Source organism: Esox lucius, chromosome 13 (assembly GCF_011004845.1).
Source record: "Esox lucius isolate fEsoLuc1 chromosome 13, fEsoLuc1.pri, whole genome shotgun sequence".
NCBI classification, from domain to species: domain Eukaryota; kingdom Metazoa; phylum Chordata; class Actinopteri; order Esociformes; family Esocidae; genus Esox; species Esox lucius.
Genome location: NC_047581.1, coordinates 18,133,302 through 18,154,038, shown reverse-complemented (window position 1 = coordinate 18,154,038; position 20,737 = coordinate 18,133,302). Strand labels below are relative to the sequence as shown.

Here is a 20,737-nt window from a genome sequence, read left to right as displayed (position 1 = left end):
CGCTGGAACGTCTGATGCGCACCATCATTTTTCACGTTGCATCCACACCGCTCACCGACTGCCCGTAAGCCACCCATCGGGTGGAGATCCTTTAGTAGGCGACACAAAGACGGCTGGCTGGCATCATTGCTTATCGTACAACCTTTGGTATCAGTGAGTAACGTTAAAACAAACTAACACGTTTCAATAAAATGTTTGATGTACATCGTATCATGTCTCAACATCGCCAGGCAAGAAATAAAGCTAGGGTTGGGTAAAGCAGCAATCAGATCGGTAGCTTAACTTAATACAAACCTAGATTTTTAGCTGCGCTGTCGCTAGGCTTGCTAACGTTATGGGATGGATGTAGCTATGAATCGTGACAGCATGAGCATGCACATCTTCATTTTTTCCTGCCTTGTTAACCGGCTTAAATACATTATTTCTAGTGTTAAAAAATGTAGGTAACGTATTATTTTCTCGATTATAATATGATACAACATAGCAAACGCCATGTACTTCTACACCTATTGGAATAAGATAATACAATTATTCTCATACAGTCAGCCAGTCTACTTAGCCTGCTAGCTTCATTTCAAAATACGGAAACTATAGATACAACTTCCTCCGTTTTATATTTTTTTCATTTTACTACGGACTTCACTGTTGAAATATTGAGATTAAGATATTTAGTCTCGTAAATAGTTTGTTTTCAGATTATACCATTTCCTCAAGTCTCACTATGCCAGATATTGACAAACTTTAAGTCCTAAGTTTAAATTAGCACGTCAAACGGTGTTATTTTGAAGTATCTTACTTGTATGTCCAGGGAATACGTGTTGCACTTTTTCTTGGCACTTGTTTTCACTTAATTTCATCATTTAGTTAAATGTTCAGCATGAAGTGAGTGTGCTATTTGACTACTGCACATCTGAGACATATTAAGACTCTTTAAAATACCGATTCATTTTAAACGTTTCGGTCGTTTTTCCAATGCTTTATGATTTTGTTTGGATTCCAATTATAGCTACAAAATATAGCTACAACATTACTATTCTATCATGGTGCTTACCCACAATTGGTTACAGCTAACCCTGAACGAATCCAGAGTTATGGCAGTATGTTTTGGTTAGTGTGAAGATCGCTGTTCAGGCATTTTTTCTGTACTTTAGCAGATAACATGTTTCTGTACATTTTAATAGATACTTCACCAGTGAGGACAAGTGAGCAAGGTCCATTGGCCGCCACACTCTACCTGCAGTATTTGCGTTGGCGGAGCTCACCGATGCATTCCAAGGCCGTAAATAAAAACATAATGAATGAATATGCTCTGTAATGTTTCTGAAATAATTAATGTATTCCAAGTAAGAAGTTACAAAGCATATTGTTGAATTTAATTTAACCTTAGTGACTGAGTATTTAAACGAAAATATCACAGATGAGACATTTTGACTTCAAGGTTGCAACGTTCACTGTGGTATATAGTAACTGCTTGCTTGAATTTGATTTGTCTTCTAACCAACATGAAAAAAATGGTGGACAGAGTGGGCACTTGCCTGGTGCCTAGCAAGCTTTTGGTGCTTGAAACATTTTACTAGCCAACTATACCTTATGCTTTCAATGGGATATATTCAGAATATGAATACATGAGGATATCTTGAGGATATCAGGCATGCACACATTAAAAAATATATAGTTGACTGATTTCTAATTTCACCTCCCCTAAACCTCCCCTAAACACTTTAAATACAGTTCAAAATCCTTGACGAAGGGATGTGACAAATGGAAAATGTTCTGCAATTTCTTTTTTACATGTTTTCATTAAAACAATAAGAAAAATAAATCTTATGTCATTAAACGAGTAGTAGACTCAATATATTTTGCCTTTCTTTGATTTGTGTTTTATAAGATATCTGACTAATCAAGGCAAGATGGAAAAAAAATCAAATGAGGAGGGGCAACAGTACCACAATGGTGGGAATGCTTTAAATAATTCAACTAATAACTAAATGGAGTGGGAAAGGGAGAACCCGAACAACCTAACATTTTTCTAAGGGATATCTAAGCATTAATGCATTATCAAATAGCCTACATGTACTTTCCCACCTTTTTACTCTTAGTATCAGCTGCAATTCCACATTGCTGCTGTGGTAACCTTTGAGAAACCTGGCAGTGTTCAGTGGTTGTAACCAGTCATTTACCTTTGAAACAACAAACATATAATCTAACATTTTTGTTCACATCTCTTTCAGGTAATTTATGTTCAACTGAGCAGGCTGGTTGCTTTTGAATTCAATCAACGTACAATATTCCGAAGCCCTTTCAAGGTTCAGAAGACAACTCAGTTTATTCTGTTGATGACACAACCTTAACGTGGATTATTATGGATTTATTTTGTGTGGACTATTTACACTATTTTGATAGCTGACCAACGGCCCACAACATATTTGAATGATAGACAACTAAAGAAAACAGCTGGAAGGAAACACTGGAAGGCCCAGTTGCAACAACGTATTTATAAAGCTGTGAGAGGTTGCAGCAAGATGCTAATCTCTACAGACATGGACTCACTGCCCAGTGTAAGGAGGACGCCTTAATGAAGGCCCTGTTCTTGCTAGGGACTGAGGCCCTGAAAGGCTAACAAGTGAGGCAGTGTCCTCTACTACTGTTGGCTAGCCTTTATATTCTGTTTATTTGGATCTTCCCGTTACCCCCCAAAAGCCTCAAGATGGTCCTGTTTTTAGACTTTAACCCTTTTGATAACCTGTTGTGCATTCTTTTGGGCATCTCCTTCACTGTGTGGTTCACCCTGCTGCTGGTCTTCATCATTGTGCCCGCCATATTTGGCGTGTCCTTTGGTATTCGGCAGCTGTACATGAAAACTCTACTGAAAATTTTTGAGGTAAGTGGAAACCACTGGGCTTTTTTATCATTTTTGGGTCAGAGAAGACATCACATCAGACATTTATACATCAGTAATAGATTATTCATAGATAATAATGGTCCTGATAGACGCCCTAGCCTTGTTGCTAGACCGAGGTATAGTTAGTTTGATATTCAAGAGTGGATATTCAAGGGGTATTCGAAACCCAAGATCAGGTCTGGTTTTCCTGGACTCAGCCACGCTATATCCCGGTGTATCAAATGACGAACACAGCGGTCTGCTTATGGTTAGGGACCGTCAATAAAATACATGCCTCAAATGTATTAATTCAATTGCTTTTTAACCATGTGGCTTAGAAACCTCAAACCACTTTCAGATTGTTCAGCGAGGACACCGACATGTTGCACAGCCTTTGGATGAATTTTCTAAGTCAGTGTTTCTTAACCCTGCTCCTAGGCACCCCCCTGCCCTGTATGTTTTAGATCTCTTCCTGCTCTGTCACACCTGATTCAAATGATCAGATCATTATCAAGTCCTTTATGAGCTATGTCAGGTGTGTTAGGGCAGGGAGGCATCTAAAACATGCAGGGCAGGGCAAGGGGGCGCCCAGGAGCAGGGTTGAGAAACACTAAGTCATTCAACAGAAAAAATATTGAGTTTAAAAAGTTTATTAAAACAAATTCAAAACTTTCTTTGGAAAATCCTTTCTTTGAACAATCTGAATGTGGTTTGGGGTTTCTAAGCCATATGGTTGAAAAGCTATTGCATAAATAACCTTGAGGCATGTCATTTATTGATGGTCCCTAACCATAAGCACACGGCTGTATACGTTGTTTGATACACAGGGTTACAGTGTGGCTGAGTCTGGGAAAACAGGACCTGATGTCGGGTTTTGAATATCGAATATCAAACCAAGTTCACCTCGGTTGTTGCTAGTGCAAGTTAAGAATGCACAGTTCTCACTCCTCAATTAGAATAACATTACTCCAACTGAGCCGTTCAAGAGGTACCTTTTTGGTGTCTCAACCTGTTGGAAGGTTGTCAAGAAAGGTGCATACTTATTTTGCAAAGGAGAAGTCCAGATTAAGCCAGATATGAGGTGAATGTGAGGTGGGTCTCATTAAGCAGCTGGGTGATGTCCATAACACCCCTTCAAGTTTAATTGTTTTTGTGTAATTTATTTCAGATCCTTTTAAAACCTTTTTTTTGGTCTTGCTTGTTTGTGATTTGTGTTCTTTCTGATAGATCTTCGTTTTTATTGGATTATTTTTAATCTCATCCAACCAAGCTCTAGCTTGGTTGGATGAGCAGGAACCCCCCAAATATTTTCTGCATTATTCTAAGGTGTGCTGTGACTTTCTGGTCCATGTGCAGGTTGCTCACTGTGGTGAACCAATCAGAAGGTTTTAAAGTTTATGCACGTTTACCTAGCTTGTTCACATTCCTAGATAGGGAACGCTGAAAATCAATGCAGGGCTCCAGACTGCGGCCAAATCGTCCCATTTTGCCTCCTTTCACTTGGTTTTTCTAGTTACTGTCGAAAAACACATGAGCCTAAATTGTTGTAATGTTGTTTTGCTTTCAGTTCATATGTTGTCTGATTTACAGAATGGTAAATAAATGTTTCTTCCTTTTTCATGACAAAATGGTAACTCTTCACCCTCGCAAAAATCCTAGAATGAACTATTTGTCATTTTCTGAAATGGTAATGTGAATCATTCTTGTTCTGCCAACATCTCTAGCTGTTCTTTACAGTTTTGTGAGTTGCACTTGTGACAGCGTATGTAAGCTACTCTCACACCCTCGCTCCTCCCTCTCAACCAAGGAGTATGTACAGTGGATATAAAAAGTCTACACACCCCTTCTAAAATGTCAGTTTTTTGTGATGTAAAAGAAGGAGACAAAGATAAATCATGTCACAACCTTTTCCACTTTTAATGTGACCGATAATGTGAACAATTCAATTGGAAATAAAACTGAAATCTTCGAGGGGGATAAATGAAAAATAAAAAACTTACAATAACCTGGTTGCACAAGTGTGTAAACCCTCTTATAACTGGGGATGTGGCTGTGTTCAGAATGAACCAATCACATTCAAACTCATGTTAAATAGAAGTCATTACACATAATTTAAAGTGACTCTGATTAATCACAAATAAAGTTCAGCTGTTCTAGTAGGATTTTCCTGACATTTTCTTAGTTGCATCTCAGAGCAAAAGCCATGGTCTGCAGAGAGCTTCCAAAGCATCAGAGGGATCTCATTGTTGAAAGATATCAGTCAGGAGAAGGGTGTCAAAGAACCCTACTGAACAAAAGCCATTTAAAATTGACTTTTGTTCAGTAGTTTACTGCACGTCTATTTCAACTGTGTTGTAAATAAAATACAGAGGGCCTATGAATCTGAGCCTATAAGAAATCTCTCAAAGTGGTAACACAAAGCAAACGGCCACATCTTTTCCCTAATAAATGTTGGTGATGTTATGTATAATGCATTTCTTTATATACATTTTTTCGTTATCTGCCTTCCTTATAGTGGGCCACACGTAGGATAGAAAGAGGAGCCAAAGACAAGAACCATCCCTTGCATAAGCCCTACTCCAATGGTGAGTGATAGCTCTGTGTAGAATTGGGTTATGTTGTTCTGGATGAGTGTCAGGTTGGTATGTTAGTTGGTGATAATTATGTCCCTTCGTCCCTGGGACTTCGCAGCCATCATTGCCAAGGAGCCCACCTCCCTGGAGGAGGAGATCAAGGAGATCCGGCGTAGCGGCAGTAACCGGGACCTGGACTCTGCCTCCGAGTTTGAAATGTCTGACATCTTCTACTTCTGCCGGCGAGGAGTGGAGAGCATCATGGATGACGAGGTGACCAAGAGGTTTTCTGCCGAGGAGCTTGAGTCATGGAACCTGCTGACCCGTAGCAACTACAACTTTCAGCACATCAGCCTGAGATTGACGGTCCTGTGGGGGCTTGGGGTGGTGATCCGCTATGGCTTCCTGCTGCCTCTCAGGTATGCCTAGTCTGCCATCCAACAACTACAACTGAGTGCCCATATATGAGCTTTCAAAAATAGGTTGTCTTTGACTAAACATTCCATGACAGAGTAAAGCCTTCATCGCAAAATAGATTGATGCAGTTCAGGAAAGGATTCATGTCTTTTTCTTTCTATTGGTATCAGGTTGTAAATGAAGGACATTGTTTGCTGCTTCCAGCTCTTAGGGTTCATGCACTATTTTTGTTTTTAATGATTATCTAGTTATCTTGAAAGTTGAGTAATTTACTGTCTATCTCCTTGGAAAGTAATCCAGTTTCTTTGTGTCAATCAAATTAATTGGCATTGATGAAGTTAGCAAAATAAATTTGAGAGGGTAGTTTGTTTTTCTGTACTGCAGGTTGGTGTGCGCTACTGAGTGAGAGAGCCTAGATTCATTTCTTCAGCACAGCAGACCTCAGCAGTTGAGCACGTCCTCATTTTAGAGGAAATATTTGCCTTAGGCATTTAAAATGTATTGCGTTTTAACACGTTTGCTGTGACAGTACTTAAATAATTCTAGGATACAATTTCAACCTAAATTTAACTTGAAAAGATATTGTATATTGGTAAAATAAAACAGTATATTATAGATTACTCTCAGTGCAGTCAGCTGAGAGGATACCATAACTGTCCTATACAGTCTTCTAGCTGAGGAAGAAATCCATTTCCAGTATATCTATGGAGATATCCCCTCTGGGCTAGGGTGAGCGAGATGGCTGGATGAGACAAAGGGCCAGTGACTAAGGTCTAAATCAGTCTGGCATTAGTCCAACCACCCATGAGCCAGCCTGGGCACCATTCTGTAAAGCCAGACACACTGTTTAAGCTAACCCAGCCATCATGTGGAGGTTTACTGCGTGAGTTGGAGCCCCCAACAAAGAAAAACAAACTGTTCAGGCTGAGACCACTCCTACCATGGCTAATGCGAGCGTCCCCTCGTCATCTCAACCACTGAAAACGATTAACTTCTGTGTAACATGGCGATACAAAGAAGGTGTTCCAAGAGGTTGAGGAGGGGGTTATGTTTGGCAGTGTGTGTCCTGTCAACGCAAAGGAGAAGCGCAGAGGCATTTCCTTTGTTGTTGACAGCACAACCACGTAACTGGAGAATATGTTATTTCACGAGAGCTCAAGATGTCACCGTGATTGTTATTTATGATATTATTTTATATATTAAGTTCAGTAAATTGTTCTTGCATTTAAAGGCCAATACCACTGAAGTTATTCATTCTAATGTGTTACAGTTTAGTGTAGAAACAGTTGAATTCATATTTAAAAAAAATCTATCTGGCTGGTAAATTTTTTCATACCAGCCACTTTGGCTGGTAAGCCAAAAAGTAAATTTTGCAAGGTACAAAGGTAGTCAACTACCAAGATGGGTACACTAAACAAGCCTCGCCAAGCCATTTTGATTCTTGTCACACTGTTTGCCTAACCATGAAGTGTATTGCTGGTAGACGATTGCTTGATGGTAACCTTCCCAGTTTAACAAACATGATTGGTATTGCAGAAGCCCGTCCTACCCCAAGGAGTTACTAGAGCGTGATGTGACAAGGCAGCCCTGTCAGTCTCCCACCTTTCCACTTGGGGCAACGCTGATCTAAATTGCAACACCCTGTAGAGGCCACACAGGCGTCTGTATGCTGCGACCATAATTCTAACGCCTAGCAAGGCATGGACTTGGAACGCTGCAGAGGGTTACATTTCATGCAGATCAGTCGGTGCCAGATTTTCAACAGTAAATAATAAAAGAGTAATTGCAGAACTTATAAATTCTTGAGGTACATTTTGTCCTTGTGAGCAGACAGACCTGTGTAGTGAATGTCATAACTTGAGGGCAAAATAATCAAGGGAATGTGACCTTGGGAATGCAGCACTTGTATTATGTGGGTAAATAGCAAAAAATGACTAATACAGAAGAGTTAACAAAAAAACGCCATTGATGTGCCCTTTCGTAATAGAAAATGAAAGCATACACAGAAGGAACATTCTGAAGGAGTACATTTGAGAATAAAAGCAAAGCTAATAAAAAACCGACACTTTCAAGAGGATTTTCCAAGTTAAGATTATTCAGGACAAGTCCACTTCCTTCTGTAGATTTAAAGACTCTGATGTGATATACATGAATATGAACAACTGATCAAAGTCAAGTGACTTCTTAACATTGAGTATAACACTTCAGGCAAAGGTGACAGGCTTTGCAACACACGCCACTTGTCCTCCACAAGAATCGGAACAGACTTCAGTCGGGGCATTGCCACACTTTTTGCCACAGCTTTTTGTGGTGTGAATGTTGTGAGTGTACAATTGGAGTTGAGCCAGCAAGGGGTGGCAGATCGAGAGATACAGTATGTCTTTAAGGATACGGTGTTCAGATTAAACGACAGCCCAAATCAGTAACATCAATTAAAACTATACGACTGGGACACTAGAGGCACTCTCTCAGCACCCTGAGTGTTAGCTTCTGTAACCTCCTGGCCTTGGCTGTCACCGTTGCTCACATGCCATAATGAGCTGATGAGCTCGGCTAATTATATATCTGCACCGACTCCTCCAGCCCGGCCATGCGGAGTGGGGGATTCACCTGGATTAACCATGCGGTCTGTCTACGTGCCAGTCAGTCAGCTTACATCTTCATGGTTATATGGGATCAGGGAAAATGGAGACAGACCTGGGTGCTACTCAGGACCCATATTGGACCCGTATGCTTTTCATAGAGCAGCACGACTCAGTAGGTGGACTGAGGCTGGTTCGAGGATCAAATTGTGTAGTCATACGAGCATTGCATATGATCCAAGACATGGAAAATGTGTATGCTTGCAGGGAATTGGCTTTAAAACCGCATCATTATTTTGCATGTGTTGCAAGGTTGCGGTTTGTTAAGGCTATTCTTTGAGGGCGTAGTTTTTACACTAACATTGATATTAAGGAACACTTGATTTTTTTAGGTCACATCAGACATGCATTTCACATTATGTTCACATAGTGATTTGAAATTTCTGGTGAATTTCAGCCGGAATGAGGATATCACAAATCTAATAATCAGCAAATTGTGTTCAGAATGACTGGACACTTAACTTTGGTGGTTTGGAGTTCTGTTACACCAATGGGTTTAATTTTGTTTAACTGAAACGTATCGCTCAACAAATTGCATTTATCCTTTCTCTGGACATCTTAATTGTTTTTGAAAATGGTTTGAATGGTTGAATTAAACAGCACAAAGTAAATGCATTCAATATCACTTGGCAATGGCTATGGAGATTACAATGGCACTCTCATAAAACTCCGACAGAAACTACATTTGCCAAACTCTGTAAATGTGCCAAAATAAACACCTCTTGATGAGTACTACCCTTCTACACCAAACCATTTTCAAACCCTTTTTGCCAGACCACGTAAGTGGAGCTGGCCAAGAAGAGCGAATGCCTCTGACTGAGTGAGTGACCAACCCACCCACCCTTAAATAGCGTAGTGGTTAGAGAAGCGGACCTGCAAACGATAGGTCCTGCATTCAGATCTCTTCACAGTCATAACAAATTATGCATCAGGATTTGTTCCGAATAGACAAAACCTTTTCTGGCTACCATATTCAGTAGCTATGTTGTAGTAAGCAATGAACTAAAAGTGTTTATGTTTATAAAGTATTGCCACTATTTCTGGTGGATTTTCAAAGAACGCATCCATGCATGCTTTTGGGGGTAATATAGGCTTTATCAAAACTCCTTGGGCAGTACAAGAGTAGGGGTTTCCACGATTCTCTCGTCTTTACACGTGACGAGAAAGTCAGTTATCTTCACCTATTTTGATAGTTATTGTATCGATGTCATTCACAAATTAAATGAAAACTAATGTTTTTGTGCCATGAAATGAAATGGCTTTGGCAGGGAAAAGTACATCTTCAGTTTTGCTAGCAATTGCTCATTTCTTATGACTATTCCAAGTAGTAAGTTAGTAGATACTAGTAAGCCTATTACTGGCTAATAAGATTTTAAAACGGCCAGTGGCAAAAGCCGTACAGTTCATAGATGCTATTTGTGGTGGAGGTAAACTTAGTAAGAACCTTTAGTCTAGTTTAGTTTAACACAGTGCTTAATGGTGTCTAGCTGGGCAAATCTATATCACCGTGGAGTAGTGGTTAAAGACGCAGCCTCTCACGTGGGAGACGTTGGTTTGATTCCTGTGAGGGCAATTCCGGACCAGCTGAACTAGGCTTGTCTGGTCCCTTTTCTGGTTTCTAAAAGTGTATGATTACTTGGTTAATATAATTCAGTGTAGATTTAATTTGGGTCCGCCAGACTTTTTTGCCGGACCGCAAAAGTGACTGACTGACTGACTGCCCCTTGTTAAATAGTGTAGTGGTTAGAGAAGCGGACCTGCGAACTATAGGTCCCGAGTTCATATCTCCTCGCAAGCGAAGTGAAGTACGCATTATGAATTATTCTATATAGACGAAAACTTTGCTGGCTAAAACCTCCAGTAACTACATTATAGTAAGTCTGAAATGAAACCGTTCACAGTTATAGTGCGACTGTTTAGTGCATGCGTTTTGGGTCAGGATAGACAAACACATTTGCTGGCTACAACATAGGCTACCGTAGTTATGTTACAGTGAACCTTAACTAAAATTGTATACGGTTATATTGCGACTGTTTCTGGCATGGAAAAGTTCATCTTCAGTCTCGCTAGCAATTGCTCTTATGAAAAAAATTCTTATGATTATTCCTAAGAAGTTAGTAGATACCAGTAAGCCTATTACTGGCTAATAAGCTGTTCAAATGACCAGTGGCAGAAGCTAACAGTTAATATACGCTATTTGTGGTGGAGGTAGTGAAACTTGATTAAAAAGTTAGTTATCGTCACCTTTCTTGATAGTTATTGTATCAATATAATTCACAAATGAAAGAAAAAAGTATGTTGTTATGACATGAAAGAAAAAAATTGGTTCTTATGCCATGAAATGAAATAGCTTTGGCAGACTTGCTAGCAATTGCTCAATTTCTATGACTATTCCAGTAAGTTAGTTGATACTGATAAAGCCTATTACTGGCTAATAAGCTTTTCAAGCGGCCAGTGGCAAAAGCTAACTGTCCATAGACGCTATTTATGGTGGAGGTAAACTTAGTAAGAAATGTTAGTCAGTTTAACTGTATCAATATAATTCACGAATGGCCAATTAACTGTTAAAATGGCCACTGGAAAAAGAGGATTTATTCATAGACACGAGGCTATACTGACACCCGTCAAACGTAGAGCTCTGTGGTTTTGTGGTTAGTGACGCAGCCTTTCACGTGGGTTACCTGGGTTCGAATCTCAAGAGGGTGGTACTTTCTATTGTGGTCCAGCTGAACTAGGCTAGCATTAGTAAGGGTAATTGCACTGCTGCAGCTGTCTGTCTAGACATCTTGAATAGGCCAATGTTTGTTGTTAAGCTCAAACACATTGTATCACTGGAATGGGCTGCCTTTTCTTGTTGTCTTTAAGTTGAGTTGTACTTGTTTGTTCTCTGACAGGGTAACTCTTGCCTTTACCGGGGTGGGCCTTCTAGTGGTCCTCACCTCCATCATCGGGTTTCTTCCAAATGGGAGGTAAGGGAAACCGAATTTCACATCAGTAGCTATGTTTCCATCCATTGGAAATTCAGGCATCATTCTAAAAACTGATATATTGCAAGTAAAATACCAGCCAAGTAAATGTGTTGTATTTGTTTGTAACTTCATTATAGATATCAGACTGTTTTATTTGTTTTTCCTGAAGGACGAAGAATTTCCTTAGCGAAAAGGTGCATTTGATGTGTTACCGGATCTGTGTCAGAGCTCTCACTGCCATCATCACTTACCACGACAGGTAAGCAACAGCACACAATACAGTGAATAATAATGCTAAACAAATGGATATAACATACTGACGCCATTATAAAAAATAGCATGAGCTCAATAAATGTTTTTTTTTTTTATTGCCTTTTGTCACAAAGTGCTCACATTAATACACACTAAAACCCAAAAGAGCCAGAAACAACAAGAAATAGATGCACAGTGGCTAAGACAAAACTCTAGTAGGGCCTAGATAAACCTAGACGGGACTTTGAGTGATGGCCAGTCATTTTAAGAGTATAAGAATAGATTGGATTTTAAGGTCACAAATATAATGGGACATTCTGATGACTAGCATGTCAACAAACTTAAGTTCAATGTCTTTAGGTAGACAAGGATGACCAAGGTGGGATCTGGGCAGTGACAGCAAGATTTGTCAAGCAAAAACTATATCCGCAACACAGCCTGGTGGACTGGGACAGTTAAGAGTTGTCAAGCCAGATAGTCCTGTGGTGTAGTGCTACAGCTCATTACTCCATAGAGGAGCCCGCCAGGCAATCATGATTTGTCAGTCCAGTGCCTTGCTGTTCACCTTCACACCCGTGGGCCAGACTTCATTCAACAGGCCTTAATGTAGAGTCTTCAGTAAGAACGTAGAGGTTGAGACCGAGTCTGTTAATTAGCTAAAAAGCCATTGTACAAGCCATAAAATTACCCTGAATTTTTTACTGCAAATATGTTAGTGCTGCGGGAGTCATACATTTGGGAACATGCCAGTCCTGACCTTGCAACAATTCGGCTTTCTCCCTCAGTAGCACCAACCTACAATACGCAAAAACATCAAATACCCTCTCAACTTATTCATCTGGCCCTCAGATGTTACCAGCAACGATCCTGGTCAACGCAAAAAATAGGAACTTAAATCAATGTACCTACAAAATAGGAGCTTGACTGTCTAAATGCGGCGCCCATTTGAACGATGCCAATTCATTTCATTGACACAAGTGATCTGCTAACCGTGGATGACGTTGAATAACTTCTGTGTAAAGCTGCTAGATAGTAAAAGGATTCAACTTTCTTGATAGCTAGTTTACCAACTGAAATTGAAATGGCCCATAATGGCTGGTAGCAGCAGACAAGGTCTTTCATTTACAAACCACTATGGTCACAAAGACCTTATAAGCCAAACACTGATTAAAATTAGTCAAATGAACCAAGAAAACAACAGGAAATGTTGCTAAAGACAAATGTCTCACTCAGATGTAACCGCAGATTCTAATTTAAATAACTTTCCATTGGCTCTTTTCAAGATATCCTTTTTTCTTAATGAAGATGAATCATGAACAGCAGGCTAGTTTTAGGCTTTGAAATTGGTCCCCAGGGTAAATGTTTTTAAAGTTTGAATGTGACATCTTGCTCTCTATTAACCCTGAAGGAAACTATGTGTATGCATTGCTAGGCCTGTTAAAGCATGTAACTCTAGTCTGGGTGGGGCTAAAAATACCAAAGTTCTGTCAGATTTGCTCTGTCTTTTGTTAACACAACAGCAACACTATCTCCTTGAAATCTGGGCACTTACTCCAGTCCAGCAAGCACAGGGGGTCAGGCTTTGAACTCCAACGTCATTAACCTCCTCCCAATTAGTACATGTTTATAAGGGAGGGGTAGCATGCGAGGAAACATTTTTCCTTATTTACTGGGTTGTTAGAATCACTTTTCCCCTGACACTCATTCTGGCCCCTCCTCTCCATCCTTCCAGTGAGAACAAGCCCAAGAATGGTGGAATCTGTGTGGCCAACCATACCTCACCTATTGATGTCATTATCCTAGCCAGCGATGGCTGCTATGCAATGGTAAGACCTATGGTAAATGGCACAGCGGTCTGAAGCAAAGCTTCCTACTAGAGCACTGCTGTCGACCATTAAGACTTAACAGAGGCATATTTAGAAAATGACTGGTGTGCTAATACCGTAACACAAAAAGACTAAAGATAGGCAATTATGTGTGATTGTTATTGAGTTTGTGACATTATTGAATTTTGAATCATCCAAGTTTGTTTGAACCACACCTGTATGTCTGCTTGTCTTCCAGGTTGGGCAGATCCATGGTGGTTTGATGGGTGTTATCCAGAAGTCTATGGTGAAAGCCTGTCCACACATTTGGTTTGAACGCTCTGAAGTCAAAGACCGACATCTGGTGGCCAAAAGGTAGTAATGCACATCTATACTTCACTGCTTTTTAGCTGTAGTCTAGCTGATACCAAAGTCAACGTCCTCCAGACTTTAGTGACTGGGGAAGTGGTTAGATGTTGTCAGGATAATGCGTTGATAATGAAGAGGGCTGGGCTTTTCCTGGTTGCTTCGATGGGTCTTTAAGACCAATCAAAGCTCACTATTTCTGAGCAAAATTGCACCAACCAACAACCTCCTTTTGAGGCCTTTGGAGCACAGCTCTCCCTTTCTACCATCAAAACCCCAGCAGAGACACTGTAAAGAACTTGAATGGATAATAAAAAATTCGATTTAATGTATACTATGACCATGATGCTTTGATTAACACAATACAGACTTTTTTGTCTGTGTATATATGTAGATAGCCCTGTGGTATGTATAAATACCCTGTAAACTTTCTAATTGTCCTTCATTGCAGATTGAGTGATCATGTAGAAGATAAAACTAAACTACCTATTCTAATTTTCCCTGAAGGTAAGAGGTTTTTGGTTTACTTGAGAAAATGAGTTATAAATAGAACCACAACTAAACCTGCAGGAAACAATATGCTGGAGTACTAACATATGCAGTGAACAATGTTGTTTTGTAAATGTAATCGAATTTCATGATGAAATGCTTCTGTTGGAAATGTTCTATTAATTTAATGAAATACCAAGGAACTTTACTATGTAAATCTAATTTTACAGTATTTCCTATAACCCCAGTTGTCAACTTTTGTGCCTTTTTTTTTTATTATATATTTTTTTTTACCCCCTAGGCACTTGTATTAACAACACTTCAGTAATGATGTTTAAAAAGGGCAGCTTTGAGATTGGCTCCACAGTCTACCCTGTGGCCATCAAGGTGAGAGAAGCTCTCTGTGTGTGTTTTGCTGTGTTTGTATGCGTTTCCCCTCTTTGTCACAGTATTAATCACATGTCCGTTTCTCTATGGCTGTGACAGTATGACCCTCGCTTTGGAGATGCCTTCTGGAACAGCAGCCAGTTTGGGATGGTCAGCTACCTGCTGAGGATGATGAGTAGTTGGGCCATTGTGTGCAGTGTGTGGTACCTTCCCCCCATGAGCAGAGAGGTTAGTCTGGGCAAAAATCAATTAATGTCAGAAACATCACTTAAAAACCTTGAGGACAGCTGTGACATTGATTCAACACACAAACCTCAGCCTTTGGAGAAATTCACTGTCTCTGGTGCATTTCTGTCCCCCACAGTAAAACCGGGGGAGGAATGTGGATTGGTCTTCATTTGTCACGCACAATGTCAGACACCACTGGTCTAATTTGACAAATTATCAGTGCCTGATGTGTCTTGTCAAAGAGAATCAATAGTTATTTTACATTGGTTGGCCTGATTGTGCCGTTATAACAAGTTATTGAAACTACTAACTTTGCAAGGTCACAACCCTCCCCCTGTAAACACACGTCTTGACCAATCTTCACAAAACAGTTATCATTTGTGGGAGATTACATGTTTACTAGCACACTCTAGCCCCAGTCAAATTAATTCTGTCAATATTTAATACTAGGTGCACCAATAGCAGCACAATAGCACAGCAAGTCCAGAATTTTCCTAAAGAAGTCTATGAAATGCACTGTTGTTGTACAAAATCTTATAACCAGTTCAACTAGTGTAATAGCCTGGTTTAGTAGGATGTAGTTCTGTGAATGGTTTTACCCTGCAGCCATCCTCCTGACAGCAGGGCCTGTTCTGCCATTTAACATGTGGCCCTGTCCAGTTTATAATCACCTGGGTTGTTGCATTGCAACTAAACCAAAACAATCCTAAAACTAATTTTAAACATCATAACAACAGAATTAATCCAAGTAGTCTTGTCAGTCTACAGACCTACAATTAATACAATTATATGTTTAAAGACCATTACTGAATTACTGAATATGCATAGGCTGAAAACAAGAGGAATAATAATAATATATTTATTTTTTTATTTACTTTTATGAGATATTGTAATCAACAATATTTATGTGAAAGAAATCCAGAATATCTCGGGAAAAAAAGAAATCCCTTAAACTAATACAATCCCTTTGTTGCGTATGTGTGCACACCCCTTTGCTTGGACTATAGTAGTAAGTCATTAGTAAGTCTGTTTGGATAGGTCTCAATCAATCTTTTGGGGATGCTGTAGGTCATAACAGAATGGCACAATCATAAAACAAAACATGGCAACAAAGAACAACATGCACTGACACCTGTTCAAAAGTCTGCATACCCTAGTTCTTAATACTGTGTATTGCTCCCTTTAGCATCAATGAGAGCATGCAGTCTTTTGTAATAGTTGTTTATGAGGCCCCAAATTCTTGCAGGTGTTATAGCTGCCCATTTGTCTTTGCAAAATGCCTCCAGGTCATGCAGTCTGTGGTCGTCTTGCATGAACCGCACGTTTGAAATCTCCCCAGAGTGGCTCGATGATATTAAGGTCAGGAGAATGTGATGGCCACTCCAGAAACTTCACCTTTTTCTGCTGTAACCACTGGAGTGTCAACTTGACATTGTGCTTAGGGTCATTGTCATGCTGGAAAGTCCAAGAATGTCCCATGCACAGCTTTTGTGCAGAAGAATGCAAATTGTCTGCCAGTATTTTCTGATAACATTCTGCATTCATCTTGCCATCCATTTTCAAAAGATTCCCTGTGCGTTTAGAGCTCACCCCCCCTTGAAATAACCACACCGGCTTTTTCCAGAGCAGCCTGTATTTCTCCTGAGGTTACCTGTGGGTTGTTTTTTTTTTTTTGCATCCCGAACGAGTCTTCTGGCAGTTTTGGCTGAAATCTGTCTTGGCCTACCTGACCTTGGCTTGCTATCAAGAGTTCCCCAAATTTTCCACTTCATAATAAGTGATTGAACAGTACTGACTGGCATTTGCAAGGCTTTGGATATCTTTTTATATCCTTATTTTAATAAAGTTCCATTACGTTGTTACTCTTTTGACAGTTCTTTTCTGCTCCCCATGGCTCAGTATCTAGCCAGCTCAGTGCATCTACGTGAGAGCTAAAAAACTGGCTATTTATACACAGACACTAATTGCAAAATAAAAAGCCACAAGTGTGGGAAATTGACCTTTATTACCATTGAGTGTCTGTAACAAGGCCAAACATTCAAGGGTATGTATACTTTTGATCAGGGCCATTTGGGTGATTTCTGTTACAATTATGATTTAAAAAGGAGCCAAACAAATATGTGATAATAAATGGCTTCATATGATCACTATCGTTACATTATTTTTGCATCAGTCATTTTCAAAATCAGTTCCAAAATTTCAGCCATGGTATGCAAACTTATGAGCACAACTGTATGTGTAATTCCTTCAAAGTAATTGTATATCCCTATCCTTATCTGTAACTTTCAGCAATAAGATATCGTATCATTATTTTAGCTCCTTTTGGACTGTGGCTATCTCTGCAAAACCTTCCCAGCGGGCAAAACCTTCCCAGTTGGGATGTTTTTATTTCTCTAAATAGAAGAAAATAGGAAGTCAGTTGGCTTGGACCCAACGGGTCTTAAGAGGTGTCTTGGCCTTTGACCAAATTTTCCACTTGCTGCTTGAAGGGAAAACGAGGACTTGGAGCAGCCATCTGTTACGAGATCAAGGCCACATGGCACCAAACAAAATCAGAGCACTCCATATTTAGAGATTCTTCTCAGTCGTCTGATGAAGGTCCTGTGAAATCTACTGTGATGTTTTTAAAACTATAATACATGCTCTTTTGAAACTATGCTAGATGCCCTTTTGGCCCATTTATAGGATTACAGTTGGTAATATAATCATGTAATAGTCTACTGGGATACCATTTCTAGGATGTCTGATGCTCAGGGTCCAGTTTAAGATAACGAACCTATTTCTACTAAGATTAAATACATAAGTAGAAATACACTGACAATAACAGGAATTCCCATTGAAGTCAATAGTAAGTGTTTTTTTATTAATTCTGTTTCTATGTGTTTGTGTTGGATCTAGGTGAAATCTAGATGGATAACTTATGAAAAACTGGGCCCAGGTGACCAGGTACATTTTTTTGTCAATCGGGTCTTTATCTATGATCTTTGTCTTTGTTTCTGAACAGGAAGGGGAGGATGCAGTCCAGTTTGCCAATCGGGTCAAGGCAGCTATTGCAAGACAAGGAGGGCTGGTGGACCTGCTTTGGTGAGTAATGCCTTGCAAACCTCTCAGAACACATAGATGAACAATGGATATAAAAAGTCTACACACCCCTGTTAAAATGCCAGGTTCTTGTGATGTGAAATGAGACAAAGATAAATCATGTCAGACCTTTTTCCACATTTAATGTGACCTATAAAGTGAACAATTCAATTGAAAATCTTTGAGGGGGAAAAATAAAAAACTCACAATAACCTGGTTGCATACATGTGCACACCTTTAAACTAATACTTTGTTGAAGCACCTTTTGGTTTTATTACAGCACTCAGTCTTTTTGGGTTGGAGTCTATTAGCATGGCACATCTTGACGTGCCAATATTTGCCCTCTCTTCTTTGCAAAATTATTTGGAACTGTTCATAATTCGCTCCACCCTGACTAAGGCCCCTGTTCCAGCTGAAGAAAAGCATGATGCTGCCATCACCATGCTTCACTGTGGGTATCGTGTTCTTTGGGTGATGTGCAGTGTTGTTTTTGCGCCAAACATACCTTTTGGAATTATGGCCAAAATGTTCAACCTTGGTTTCATCAGACCATAACACATTTGGGGGACTTGATGTTTGTTTTTGCAAACTTCAGCCGGGCTTGGATGTTTTTCTTTGTAAGAAAAGGCTTCCGTCTCGCCATCCTACCCCATAGAACACAGCCAGTACTTGCCAGAAATTCCTGCAGTTCCTTTAATGTTGCTGTAGGCCTCTTGGAAGCCTCCCTGTCCAGTTTTCTTCTCATCTTTTCATCAATTTTGGAGGGACGTCCAGTTCTTAGTAATGTCTCTGTGCCATATTTTTTCCACTTGATGATGACTGTCTTCACTGTGTTCAATGGTATATCTTCTTTCTGCTTTGGAAATTATTTTGTACCCTTCTCCTGACTGATATCTCTCTGTTGAACATGGCTTTTGCGCTGAGATGCAACTAAGAAAATGTCAGGAAAATCCTACTAGAACAGCTGAACTTTATTTGTGATCAAGCAGAGTCACTTTAAATGATGGCAGGTGTGTAATGACTTCTATTTAACATGAGTTTGAATGTGATTGGTTCATTCTGAACACAGCCACATCCCCAGTTATGAGGGTGTACACACTTATGCAACCCAGTTATTATAAGGTTTTTAATTGAATTGTTCACATTATTGGTCTCATTAAAAGTTCTCAATTTATCTTTGTCTCATTATTTTACATCACAAAAACCTGTCATTTTAACAGGGGTGTGTAGACTTTTTAAATCCACTTATGAGCCTCATAGAAAACTGTATTGGATTTGTGAATTGTCTTTGTTGCTTTGTAGGGATGGAGGTTTAAAGCGAGGAAAGGTAAAAGATACCTTCAAAGAGGAGCAACAAAAGTTATACAGCAAAATGCTAGTTGGCACCCAAGAGGACCGCAGTCGTTCTTGAAGTTAAATGCAGGGAAGTTGTGATAATCAGAGACCCACTTGGGGACCACAGAATGGACATTCTTCTGCACCCTAATGGCCATTTTGACCAGGAATACTCCAACCCTCGTGTCAGGAATATATCACTTGGCTTCCTCAGTCACTGCCTCAGCTTGGCATATCAAGTTCTCGTTGTTACAGCTCATTCTGGGCCTTTTCTCTTCCTTGTGTTTATAATGATTTGACAATGGACTGGCCTCTTCAGTAACCATGTGTTATAACTAAGATAATATGTTGTCTTCCATGATGATGGCAAAATTGTCTTTTGAGTAACTTATGGATTTATGTCCTTCATTGTAGTTTGTTATTTTTATTTAAATGTTTGTTTTGTTTTCTTATTATTAATATTATTATTGTAGTATTATAAGAACAAACAGAGGATGTAGCAGTGCTATCAGAGAGGTACTGTAGAGTTTGTTCTGAATGTGGCTTATTCTCAACATGTTTCTAATACTTTTTAAGTGTTTGTTTTTATGATGGAAAAAGCCTTATTTTAGGCATTGTATTGACATGTGTAAAATATACAGCAGGAGTTGAGTTTTGGATTTTTTTGTTTCTGTTCATTTCTCCATGGAATGTGAAAGCTTGTTAAAAATTTGACATGGACAATATACGTTCACAGTGACTGACAGTCTTCGGGCTTGTTAACATTACTCTCCTTTCTGAGACACACTGAAGAATACTCAAGGTGCTAAGTTATTTTGTTGTGTAAACATGCAGATATCGTTAGTTTGAGACACCTCCTGAGGTGGACGCCCCCCCTCCCGGAGTTTTGCAAGTGTGAAGACAATTGCGTCGGAACTGTAATACGTTTCCGTGCAGTGCACACGCATATCACTTGATTTTCCCTGTGGCCACAATCCTGCGTGTCACGTCTCGAACACGCCAATGTTAATTCAGACGCTGTGGAAATGATCATGCAAACTAAAATAAGTCTATCTTGGGCTATCAACTAAAATAAGTCTATCTAGAATTGTATTCTCTGGTAATGCAAACAAGCCCTTTTGAAATGCAGTATAATCCAACCTCGGCAACTCTAACCTTCATCATCATCAGCATCATTAATTTACTGCCTTCCATCGTTATCGGCTCTGTATCTACTGTCTGATCTGTGTAATGATGGGCCTTTCTGCCACAAACACATCATGCTAGCCGGTTTAAGCAGCAATGCGTGCTTTGAATTGTTTTATTTATAACA

The 20,737-nt window shown here is 39.6% G+C and overlaps 1 protein-coding gene across 1 annotated transcript; it reads left to right on the top strand.

The window, feature by feature from the left end:
• Positions 1–15: 15 nt before the first annotated feature.
• LOC105014247 (glycerol-3-phosphate acyltransferase 4) lies at positions 16–20,170 on the top strand. The gene is made up of 13 exons (XM_010876389.3): positions 16–153; positions 2,232–2,881; positions 5,397–5,466; positions 5,573–5,873; positions 11,408–11,482; positions 11,652–11,741; positions 13,467–13,560; positions 13,799–13,914; positions 14,357–14,412; positions 14,696–14,781; positions 14,881–15,009; positions 18,014–18,093; positions 19,393–20,170. Exons 2-13 carry the CDS (start codon positions 2,708–2,710, stop codon positions 19,499–19,501), a joined length of 1,380 nt encoding a protein of 459 aa, XP_010874691.1. The 5' UTR covers positions 16–153; positions 2,232–2,707; the 3' UTR covers positions 19,502–20,170.
• The last annotated feature ends 567 nt before the right edge of the window (positions 20,171–20,737 follow it).

Bases quoted from the DNA above. Each gene is read 5' to 3' on its own strand.
- LOC105014247 (XM_010876389.3), top strand. From the start codon at position 2,708: ATGGTCCTGTTTTTAGACTTTAACCCTTTTGATAACCTGTTGTGCATT. The intron at 2,882-5,396 runs GTAAGTGGAAAC...CCTTCCTTATAG, and splicing joins CTCTACTGAAAATTTTTGAG to TGGGCCACACGTAGGATAGA. The intron at 11,742-13,466 runs GTAAGCAACAGC...CCATCCTTCCAG, and splicing joins ATCATCACTTACCACGACAG to TGAGAACAAGCCCAAGAATG.